The sequence below is a fragment of the Dromaius novaehollandiae genome, chromosome 1, assembly GCF_036370855.1.
Source record: "Dromaius novaehollandiae isolate bDroNov1 chromosome 1, bDroNov1.hap1, whole genome shotgun sequence".
NCBI lineage: Eukaryota > Metazoa > Chordata > Aves > Casuariiformes > Dromaiidae > Dromaius > Dromaius novaehollandiae.
The window spans coordinates 36,564,908-36,576,942 of record NC_088098.1 but is presented as its reverse complement, the minus strand read 5'-3'; the positions used below and the strand labels follow the sequence as shown (position 1 = coordinate 36,576,942).

Genomic DNA, 12,035 nt, shown 5'->3' with positions numbered 1-12,035 from the left:
AGGTGCAACGGCCATGAAGCCAGGCGAGCTGTGGTGGGCATGATGAGGTAGGGCAGGTGTGAGGCGCAATGGCCATGAAGCCAGGCGAGCTGTGGTGGGCATGATGAGGTAGGGCAGGTGGGAGGTGCAACGGCCATGAAGCCAGGCGAGCTGTGGTGGGCACAAGATACGGCAGGTGGGAGACGCAACGGCCGCGAAGCCAGGCGCGGCACGGCAGGGCGGACACGAAGGCCGACACGGTGCGGACCCCGCACAGGGCAGCCGACCCGAGGGAGGGTGCGAGGGGCCCGGCCCGGCTGCCCCGAGCCCAAAGCGGCGCTGGGAAACATCCCCGGGGGAGAGCGGGGCCGGGAGGAAGCGGGAGGAAGGAAGAGCCGCGGGGCGGCCGAGGGGCCGGGAGGGAAGCGCGGGCAGAGCAGCCGCGGGCGCCGCGGCCCGGCCGGGGGCAGGAGGCGGCGGCGGCCGCGAGGGGCGGCCGCCCCCGGTGCGCCGCCCCCGGAGCGCCGGCCGGTCCCCCCCGCGGCGAGGGGCGAGGAAATCGCCTTCTGATTGCGGAAGCCCGCGGGAAGGGCTCCGGCGGAGTCAGCCCGGGTCAGGATGGCAGCGTGGGAAGCGGCCGCCGCCTCCCCCCGCCGCCGCCTCCGCCTCCCGCTCCTCCCGCCGCCTCCCCAGCCGCAGCCGGCGGCCGGCGGCGGGCAGCCGCTGCGCACCGGCCCCACGAGCGGGCGGCGCGGCGCAGGGCTCGGCGGCCAGCGGGGCCGGGGGCGGGAGGGGAGGGGAGGGGGCGCCCGGGGGGGGGGCCCGTCGCGGCCGCTCGGCTTCTCCATACCCTCCCCCCCCTCCCCGCGAGGGGCTTCGGCGGATAAAAGCCGGCGGCAATGCTGAGCTATGGAGCGGGACTCGCCCTGTGCACGGCGCTGGCCCTCGCCCGGGTGAGCCGCGGGGATGGAGGGGGCGGGCGGGGCGCGCTGCCCGCCGGCGCCGCGAGGTCTCTCACCGTCTCTCCGCTCCTCCCGCAGGCCGGGCCGGGGCGGGCGGCGAGCTGCAGCGCCAACGTGACGGCGTGGCGGCTGTCGGGGCCGTCGGTGGCGGTGCGGTGGCGCGCCGCGGCCCGCGCCTGCAACTTCAGCCTGGCCGCCCGCTCCGAGGACGGCGCCGACGCCGCCTGCCAGCCCGCCCGCGGCGGCAACGGCTCCTACGGCGGCGCCTGCGAGGGCCTGGCGGCCGGCACCCGCTACCGCCTGCGCATCCAGCCGCTCGCCGGCGGCGAGGCCACCGAGCTCGCCGTGCGCACAGGTAAGGGCGCCGCGCCCGGGCCTCGGGGGGCGGCGCGGTCCCGGCCGCGGGGGGCCCGGGCGGGGGCTGCCGCGGCCGGCGGCTGCCGGGGGTCGAAGGCGGCCCGGCACCTTCCCGCTCCCCAGGCGCCCTCCCGTCGCACGGCCCGGCCCGGCCCGCGGCCTGTGGCAGCGCCTCTGTTGCGCCTGAAGTACCGGCCGGTTCATGGCGAGGGGATCCCGTTCAAGGGCACACGGCAGTTTCGGCCCGTTTGTACTGTTTTGCTCTGTCTCATCGGAGTCGAACAGAAAATACAGGCTGGAACGGCTGATCCCGCTTGGTTTCAGCACGCGGAGGTTGGGTGATGGCTCTTTAAAGAGAGTGCCCCCCCCCAGCCTTGTCACGACAATAAAACGAAAAATCAGTGGATGTGTGTACATTTTCTTTGAGTACAGCTAGTGGGGTTTATGATGGACCAGTGGTGCTCAGGGCACCTGCGTGCATCCAGGCATCCAGGGCTGGCTGTAAAAATACTCCTGCAACCTGCCAGTGGGCTGCCCAGGGAAGCCCCTCTTCTGAGCACACGCGTGTGTGCGTGTGCGTGCGTGTGCGTGCGCGTGTGTGTGCATGTGCCTGCATGTGCGTGTGCATGTGCCTGCATGTGCGTGTGCATGTGCCTGCATGTGCATGTGCGTGTGCAGACCAGCAGCTGAAAGCCATGAAGCGATGGGCTACGCAGAGCAGCCGACTTCAGTGACAGAAGAACTGGGCTCTTTTTATATGTACTAGTGCTTTTTTGAAGAGGGTGAAGTGTAGTATTGTGCAACCTCTTACTGGTGGTAACTTGAGACTCAAGACAGAGGTGTCTTAAATGATGCCCATCACTGCAGGCTTCCCCGATTCATTCCTAAAGTCTTAGCTTCAGGCAGGTATTGCAGTATTAGTGTATGTCTGAAGGTAACAGTAGCTGAATACTCAGCAGTTATCACTTCAGATACGTCATTTAGTGTCAGCCCCCTTTCCCTGCAGTAACCATACACATGCCCTAAATACCCTGCATTAACTGGTATTGATAATTCAAGTTTAAAAAGTCTAGTGTCAAGTCTGCTGGTGTGATAGCTATGCGTTGAGCAGGAGTGGTGTCACTTGGTAAAAATGAGTGATGGTTTCCATAGAAACAGTGATTTAAATCCACATCATTCATTGTGCCAACTGTTTTTAATATTGATGACCTGTAACTTGGAAATAGATTAAGTCAACTGTGATCAGAGTGACAGGTATAGATCACCATCGTTGCTGGATATCAGAGATCTATTTCTGAACACTTGAGTAGAGGTAGAGAAAAAGGTAGGAAATTACACAGCATGTTGATTAATGTATAATCATTTAGAAAGTAGTTCATATATGTCATTTATGACTTTTTTTCTTGGTAAATAGATTCTGCAAGACTGTAAGATGATAAAGGTGATTGAAGCTACTGCTGATAATAGTCATATTATGTAATTGGTGCCAGAGGAGAGACCAATTAAAGTTCAAATTGAAATCTTGCAAATTAGTTGACCATAGCTGAAGTCTGGTTTATGTTTGGATTTTGGATAGCAGAGATCAGCTGAAAGCATGAAATATGAATAGAGGGACTGTGGAAGCTTCCTGCAAGGACAGCTGCTCAGATGGCTCCATGGTTCCTCACTAACCCGAATTCAGTCACAGCTATTGCATCACTTGAACATATTTAAAAGAAGCAATTAGCTCCAAAAATTTTTTTTTCTAAGAAATACATAGGATTTCCTATGCACCTCAACAACTGACGTTGCACTGTCAATACCATGTATTTCAATATAAAGAGAGGTCCATTTTTTTAAGAGGGTTGCTCCTCTGCATGTTTCCACTAGGGGCAGCACTTTAAACTAGTTTTCTGGAAGCTCTTCCTCACCTGTTTCTTAGTAACTTTTGCTGTCAGTAGTTTGGTTTGATGTACTGAAACTGGATGCCCACAGGCATATGCTGCTGGAAGCTATCCTGTGAGTATGGAAGTGTGGCCAATATTTTAAGCCATATTGTAAAATAAAATTCCTACTGGTTTGAATAGAAGCAGAACCGAGCTGTCATGGGTGGGATTTCTGTTCAACTCTCATTAGCTGTCTAAAATACAGTGTCTGGCCTTGGTACTCGGTGAGGTTCCCCTCCTGAGCTCTGTGACTGCGGATGACGGGCTGAGCTGCCCTTCGGAGGTGCAGCTCTTTCTCCACTGACGTGTTGAGGTTAAACCAGACACCTGAAATTTAGATGTTTGAAGTTAAGTGAGAGGAATCCCATCTCACGTGTTTAATTTTGCAGAATGAATTAGCCCTTTTCAATATTTGTATCTTCTTGATACAATAAGTATACACAGAAAAATTCACAGGTTAATTTATATACCTAGTTCAGAAACTTTTAACTTTTTGCTCATATTCAGTACTGCTGAGATTTTTCATAAGCTCGTTCATGTTCTGGGTTCACCTTTTCATCACATTTCTTGTACAAAGTGATAGAGTAGCTAAACCCATGAAATCCAAAATATATTGTTAAATTTTGAGTGTGTTCTATTCTGATTAAGGATTTAAGGTGAGACCAATGAATATCGTGTACCATAATTGTTATGATTCTAATATAAAGGTTTACAGAGGACCAAATCCTTAACTTAATTTGTCTTTTTGAGTGTTAATTATACATTAAAATCGTAATTACGACAGCACATTAAGACTGTACTGTTAAGAAGTTTGATATTCCAATAAAGTGTGCAGCTCAGCCAGACTCTGTAAACTCGACACTCAGAGAATATTTAGGAATAGAGAAGCTGCTTTTATTTCATTCATGGATGCACATAATGGAAGTCTAATCATGTATGAAATGTTGATAGCGTAAAGCGCACTAGTTCGCTTAGGTGGAATCTGTCATGTACATTTACTCAAGAAATTTTGATCTACAGATTATCAATTAAAAAAGACAAGTAATTAATGCTCTGGAACAGAACTAAAATTGCTCCAACAAAACCATGGAAAATGCAATCATATGTGCACTTTATAAGCCAGGTATGCACAGACGTACAGACACACATAAAATGTTTGGTAGTTTTGGGAGAGTAGGAAATGAAAAAAAGGCTGGTAACACCATTTATCAGCTCTGAGCTACAGATAAATTTTCCACTGCAAACCTGAGATTACAGATGTTAGCAGGCACCAAGTCTGCGTATCTGGTACATTTTGCATTATTACTGCTGTTTGGTATGTTTTTTAATACGCATACATAAAACCATATATAAGCCCATAGAACTAAGCCATATGATTGATATTCTGAAGTTGTGACGACACATGCACCTGTTGGTCCTTTCTTGTTAGCTTTTTTATTGATTTCAGTTAAAGTATTTCTGTGATTAAGAGCTACTGTGTGAGAAAGGATGGTAGGGTTGTGTCTTTCACATTTTCAGATAAAATACTTTTAAGCCCTTAATTCTCCAAATGTCTGTGCATCAGCATAAATGTGTATTTCAGTAGTATATTTTCAGTGAATGACTTTAGGTCTTTAATTAAAATTTTTGTTAAAAGCATCAGTATATGAACAGATTCTAAATTACAGTTAAATGTATGACCATTGCATGCGCTGAAAATCAGAAATAGAATGGCCTTGAGAGCCACGAAAAAAGACTTGGGAATTCCCCTGCTTTCAAATAAGTCTGTTTAAATAGGCTTATAAATACTATTCGCAACCTTATTTTATACTAAAGTGTTGTAATGATAGATTTTGTTACTGCCTAATCCAAGCAAATTGTACTGAGACAACTAACGGGTAAAGAAAATTTTGTCAGAAAAATTGTTAAATATTTAAATGAAAAGAGGTTAAAAAGTCTACCTTCCAAGATATAGACTGGCAGATTATTTTTCTATTTCAGCATATAACTCTGTAAAAGCCAGAAGCATGGCTTGGCCATGCATTCCGTCCTGTAAATTTCAAATTATTTGGGACAAATGTGATTTATTAGCCATCTGTAGGAACACCTATTTTGACGTGGCCCTGACTATATGCTGTATCATATCATGCGTATGATCATTGTCTCAAGAGGCAGAGTACGAACAGAAAATAAATAAGGGTAGCTTGTTATAAAGATTATGCGTGTCTTCCCAAAGAAATGCATATCCGTACTTAAGAACAGTGAAATGAAAACCCTTTACTTAATGTTCAGGAAAATCCTTACGTTTATGGTTACTGTTTTATGGAAAGGGAAAACTAGGAAAAACTAAGTGGTTTGGTAGGAGCCAAAGACAGCTGGGACTGGAAGTCAAGAATTCCCTGTTCTTAGTCCTGGGCTCGTATCTCTCAGTTATTCTTTTCTCTTTGGCAAAGCAGGGGCATTTCTACACTTACGACTGTCTTTGTAAATCATGTCACTGGGACTGGATGTAACCTGTCCTTCTAGAAAATACAGCAGCTGTGCACAGCAAGTAAATTCTCTTCCCCAGGAGTTAAAGTGGAGGTGCAGTAGAATTCAAACAACATTAAGTCTTCTGGAAGACTCCTTTGTGGACCGGGAGGCATCAATTCATATAGTATCAAATGGTATAAAAATATCTTTGTGAAAATATTTGATTTCTGTGATATATCAGTGTTGTACTGTTGCCAGCAGAGACTTGTATAACAATGTAAATGGCTTTTTAAGTGTTTGTTTCCATCCAGGGCACTTCCAGCCCAGGCACTTCCCAACCTCATTGTTCCTTTGTTCTAGCGGATGTATAGAGCACTGAGTGTTTTGTTTGCTGGGCCAGATAGATTAGATAAGTCTGCATTTCTGAACTTCACCTTCTAGGCACGCAACCCCTTTTTGGTTAATACACCTTAGAAGACAGATTGCACAGGACAGACCAAGCGCTGCAAGAAGTGTTGGAGGTGTCCTCTTTTGTAGAATCTGACAAATAAGGTGGATTAATAATGCCGATTGCTTTTGCAGGACTAAAGAACAGTTAACCTAATCCTAACTGTCGCTGGAGTGAGAATTAAACTTCTTGACAATTATCATGACCGTTCTCTTGCTGTCGGTCAAATTAAATATTTTTTTGGCTGTCTGTGCGTCTGACCATATATAGTGCTGGAATTTATTTCTGACTCCCAAGGTTTGACCTTTTCTGATTAGAACAATTGCCTTCAAGGAACAAGTTTACACTCCTACTATTCACTTTTGCCAGAATAATACTCTTTAGTGGATTCGTATATATTATAGGTGGAGCTGGTAGTCAAGCCTATTGTTAAGATTTCCTGATACTTTTCATTAAAATCTCCTGTTTGAATCGCTGAACTTGGTCAAGTTTTAACTATTTGGCCTGAAGTTTGGCATGCCTCGTCTTTGACTTGAGTTTTAATTTTTTTTCAACTTTAAGCAGAAGTAGTTTGACCTTAAAAAAGAGGTCAGGAAAGGAAGATAGTTATTTTTCTTTATTGGTTGTCTTAATTTTCATTTCGTTTTCTGACGAGCAGAAGTGTCTCTGTGGTCTGAAGCAGGAACCTGAATTTAAGCAGAGAACTAGCTTCAAAGGGACACAGCATTTTTGCCCTGCAATTTCTACTGTACTTGACTGACAAGTGTACCACCAAAACCTGGCAATAGTGTGCCAGCAGAGCTTGCTGAAGTGCTTCAGCAGAGCTGAAGCAGTTAAGCTACGAGCCCTGTGATACTGAGACTGCTGTATTCCTGAGGGGGGTTAGGTTCGACTTTGCCTTTACCTTTTGGCCTTTACATTGCAGTTTTTAATTACATGATCTCACACTCTTTCCTCTGCCTTTTTTGGGCAACGAGGCAACCACTGCTGCTTAGGAAAAGTTTTATTGTTCTGTGTTTAAGGCACTGCCGATACCGCAGATGCCAGCCTGGATGTGCCACACGCTCACGTGTTGATGCTAAGTGAGATTAGCGTAGAGCATACTCATGCAGAAGCCAGATCAAGCTGTTAAGTCTTTGGGCAACCTCTAAAAGTTCCTAGCTTGTGAGTGCTTGATTTTGCTGCTTTGGATTGTTTTAACATACCTTTTTAATATGCATTTGCTTAATTTTATTGGGGGACATAAGTGTCAATGCCCTAGTACATCAACATGTAGTATGTTTCTTTTGGTTTGCATGAAGTCTTTTGGGAGGTGAAATGGCCCTGGAGAATACAAACAACCAGAGTCCTTGGTTTTGGTCAATGGTTGTCATCCTTGTAGGGTATATGCCATTTTACAGGTGATTTTACTTGATAGCTACTTAATAAACAATACAGAAACACTGAGAGTTTCTCAGAGTCCTAATTAAGAATATTTCTTAAGAACTTATCTAATGTAATGTGTATTTTTTTTAATTTATATGGACACTACTACAGCAGAGCAGAAGCATATTCTATCAGAAGTTGTTTAAATTGGTTGAAGGTAATACCAAAGCCTAAAACATTCCTGCTCTTAAAACTTTTCGTTTAGCATCAGTCTAAATGTGTAAGCTGTCATGGTCTGCTCAACAACTGAGGAAGCCTGAAATAAATGTGTATTTCTTTATTGTCTTAGTGCTACCTATACAGTTAAAAAGCCTCATTAATAATGAAGTGTTTATGTAAGCACCAGGAAATGGGAGCCGCTGGTACCACTGTACCTATAAAGCTACATTAAATTGAGGCATTGCATAATTTGGTGGGTTTTCATGTTTGCTGTTTCCTAATACAGTTGTTATAGTTTTGCTATCAGCAGATTTTCAGGCTTGTTTTGTCCATCCACAGCTGCAAGTGCATTTCTATACATGTGTGTGTGTATGTGTGTGTGTGTGTGTGTGTGCGCACTGTGTGTGTACGTATAAACAAACGCACATTTCTGAATTCTGCAGAAGGCTCATGTAGGCAAGTTCTGGTGATAGGATGTTTAGAAATGGAAAGAAAAAGGCTTTTTGGAGAACATTTGCAGCAGGATGATGACAAAGGGGGAGCTTTTCAAGTTTTTTGTGCTGATATGTAAACTTCACACAATCCCAACCCAAGAAATATCTTTTTTTGTTTTATGTTTATTTTTTCTAACTACAGATCCCTTACCACCACCTCGATTTGAAATTAATAAGGAAAAAACTACACTCACAAGCTTACAGGTTTGGTGGGATCCTTCCCCAGGAAAGGTGGACTTGTATAAGCTACTATTATCTGATCACAATAGTAAAAAAATACAAGAAGTCTCCGTACCAGGAAGAATGTCAAGAATGGAAAATACTTTTTCCAATCTCATCCCTGGGAATAAATATAATATCATCCTCAGTGCAGTTGCTGGAAATAAGAGTACCCCTGAACTTCACATAAGTGGATTTACTGGTAGGACTTCTTTTATTTTAGTTCATCTAAATAAACTCCCTACAGTATTTTGCAGGTCTCCATTTTGAAATTAAACTGTGTATATAATTCTTCTACTTGGCAAGATGTATATATTTAAGTATCTATTGGTTATAAATAGAAATAAACAAAACATGAATCTCTGGCTAACATTGGGGGTGGGTCATTTCCTAAGCATGGAAGAATGTTGTCATGAGATATTTGGCCATAAATTTGGGGTTGGCTTTTCACTAACCCTGAAGAAACTCAGCATATTTCAAAAGTTAATCTCTTCAAACTTGCTGAAATTGTGTAAATAACTAGTAGGCATTAAGCATCTCTTTTTTATCCCAACAGTACCATCCCCTGTGAAAAATATTCAAGTGAGCGTCAAGACCAACACTATCCATGCTTCATGGTCTCCTGGCACTGGGCACGTGGATCAATACAGGCTGGTGTTGCTGGATAATCATGTCCCAGTTCGTGAGATTAACCAAGAAGATCCCTTGACTTCTTACACCTTTTCTGGACTTACAGCTGGGCACCTGTATAACCTGTCTGTCATAAGCCAGGCTGCAGGACTGGAAAGCAGCAGTTTTCGAACAGTCAGGACAGGTGTGATTTTGGAATTTGTCACAACAGAATGGGAAGCTAAGGCTATAATCTAGTAGTATTACAAGATGTGTTTCAGAATAATAAATGGATCATGTTGCAGTGTATGTTCCCAAACTTCAGTGACTGAATTACCCTCTGCACATACTTCTCTCCAAAGGCTGTAGAGGGAGTTAAAGACACCCCAAGCTAATTTAGCAGCTAACTTGGCTACACGCCTGATTTAGGCAGCTTCATTAAGCATTTGAAGTTAAGAGTTAACAATCTGAGCCCAAGTGTCTTGGTGTCACTTCCTGTCTGTGAAAGGTCCATTTGACTGCTGCAGTGACTTGAGACAGTGTCTGGTCCAGTTATTTCACAGTATGGAAGAGGGTTTAACGTCATGATTCTTACTTAACTGCATGGGAGATGTAAAGCTTGTGAGTTTTACTAAAAATTGTTTCCTGTGGCTTTTTTTTCCTCTGGACTGCAAAATAGCTGTACTTTAGGAAAGGAAGTGAAAAAAAAAAAAGAAAAAAGAACAGGTCAAGAACTTTAAAATAGATTTTTTTTCACAGAAAAGTATTGATTCACATAAACGGAGTTTTAATGATGAAGTCTTTTTTCAGGAAGGTTTTTCAGAATAGAGTTCTGTGATTATAAGGAGAATTCCAAAATGACATTCTGCTAGAGACCAGTGGTTAAAGCACTCATGTAAGAAGAAAAAGGGTCATGCTCCTGGTTTTCCTAATTTATAGAAAACAGTAGCTCCAATTTCTCTTACAGAAACCTTACCGTGTGTATATGATTTAATATTAAATGAACAATATTGCAATGTTTAGGGCATATCGATGAGTGCTGTTGTCACCTAGCATTGGCCATTCTGGGAACTATCTCTCTTGTTTTATTTCTGCAGAATTCTTGATTTCTTCCTGTTGTGGGATGCAAAAATCGTAAATCTCACTATTTTGCTCACAACATAAAAACATTCCATATAGAATCCACTGTCGTCCTCCATTTCAATACCTAGAGTGCCCTTAACCTGAAAATGAAAATATTGGAGGTGGTTATGCTGTTCCTTTGGTGGAAAGAGAGAACTGATGAGTTTGAATCCAGTCCCACATAATCTGGTCTAAGTCTGGTATTGCTCCAGAGATGCTATAATGTTTACTCTGCTGACATATATGCAGACATCTCCGTTCTTAGGAGCATGAGCCTTGTTTTGTTTTACAGTCAAAATGACCAGTGTGCATATGGACACGACTAACAGATTTGCCATTTTGTGGAGTGATAATGGACATCATAAGAGATTCCACTTCTGGAGCAGATTATCTCAAACAGGGCTGTGTCCGGTTGCACTGCGACCAAGTTCTGCTGTAGCCCTTTCTACTGTTCATACTCGATCAGTCATACTTGATCCTCTTTAACCATGCGAAAGCAAAACTTACTATCATAGTTTGAAAGCAGTAGGTCTCGTATGTTCTATGGTTGCAGTATTTTATCCTCTTTCTTACTATCATTTTAGCTCCAGCTGAAGTCTTAGATCTGATGGTGACTAACGACAACAGCATGGATACTTTAAAAGTTGAGTGGAGAAGACCTCCAGGAAGCCTCAGTTTCTATAATATCACTCTGTCTCATCTTGGATTAGTTCAAGAAGTCAAAACTTTACAGCCACCCGTCACAGAGACTCACTTTGACAAGCTGACTCCAGGACGTCTTTACCAGGTTACTGCCCGCACAGTCAGTGGTGAACTGTTTACTGATAAGATGGCAACTGGCAGAACATGTAAGTCTTCTGCTGCAGTAGGAACATTGTAACCAATGCTATTTTTGCCTGCACTGGCCTTTCAGAAAATCATTGCAGGAGACAAAATGATTTGGGTTACAGGGAAAATAAGATAAAGAGCACAATATTTTTCCGGGAATACCCCTTGCTGGCTCTCTGGCAACAGTAACCTGGCAGCCAGTAGCAGCTACAGCATAGCTGGAGAGCAGGAAACAATGATGCATTTTGGGACCTTATAGCTGAGTGAGCCTGTGACAAAACTGTTCCACACTGTTCCACTTCTGACTAATTTTATTATCTTGAATTCAACTCAGCATAATATACAAAATGAGTTACAGTAGGGGGAAGCATGTATGTAGTCAAATTTTTAGTGGATTTTTAAGTAATTTTAGTGTAATATTATCTCTTGTTCCAAGCACAAATCTACAAATAAGAAAAGATTAGGTCTCAGCTTTCTTTACTGCAAACGGCATGGAGTAAGGCAGGCGTGTAGCAGTCTGGGTAGCATTGGGTTATGTTTTATTTCTCTTTTTTCAGAAGTATAATTTTCTCTCAGATATCTCTTGTATGAATTCGGAACCTGAAAAATCCTGGCACAATTCTGCCACAGTGTTGCTGGCCACAAAAGCATCTTATCTGCTCCACACCAGCCTAATCCAGAATTTAGATGGGAAAAATTTGTAAGTGGGTGAAGAATACATACAGAAATTGCTAATAAGACTCAGAGATGACAAATATAAAATATGTGTGTGTGAGAGAGAGAGAAAGCTGAGTGTTTATTTTACAGGATATTTATCATTTACAATTAAACAGCCCATATGAAAGGCAGAAACATCCTTGACATATCTAGCTGCTACCCCATTGTCTGTGCAGAGTGATAAGGTTGGAAGATACCTGTAAAGCTGTTAAATCTATTAAGTACAAAGCCAGATCAGTTATATGTATGTGATTTTTTTTGTCTAGCCTACCCTCAAACACCTTTAAGATTACTGTTTCAGTCTGAGGGGAGAGCTTCAGGCCCTCACTCAAGCCATTGA

General features: G+C 44.0%; 1 protein-coding gene across 2 annotated transcripts in view; it reads left to right on the top strand.

The window, feature by feature from the left end:
* The first annotated feature begins 819 nt into the window (after positions 1-819).
* The window catches only part of PTPRB (protein tyrosine phosphatase receptor type B), a 51,906-nt gene continuing 40,690 nt past the window's right edge, over positions 820-12,035 (top strand). For both annotated transcript variants that reach the window (XM_064509031.1, XM_064509038.1), the window contains exons 1-5: positions 820-932; positions 1,020-1,296; positions 8,343-8,621; positions 8,976-9,233; positions 10,735-10,998. In XM_064509031.1, coding sequence (XP_064365101.1) covers positions 879-932; positions 1,020-1,296; positions 8,343-8,621; positions 8,976-9,233; positions 10,735-10,998 — 1,132 coding nt within the window. In that variant the 5' untranslated portion in view covers positions 820-878. The remainder of the gene's footprint in view (positions 933-1,019; positions 1,297-8,342; positions 8,622-8,975; positions 9,234-10,734; positions 10,999-12,035) is intronic.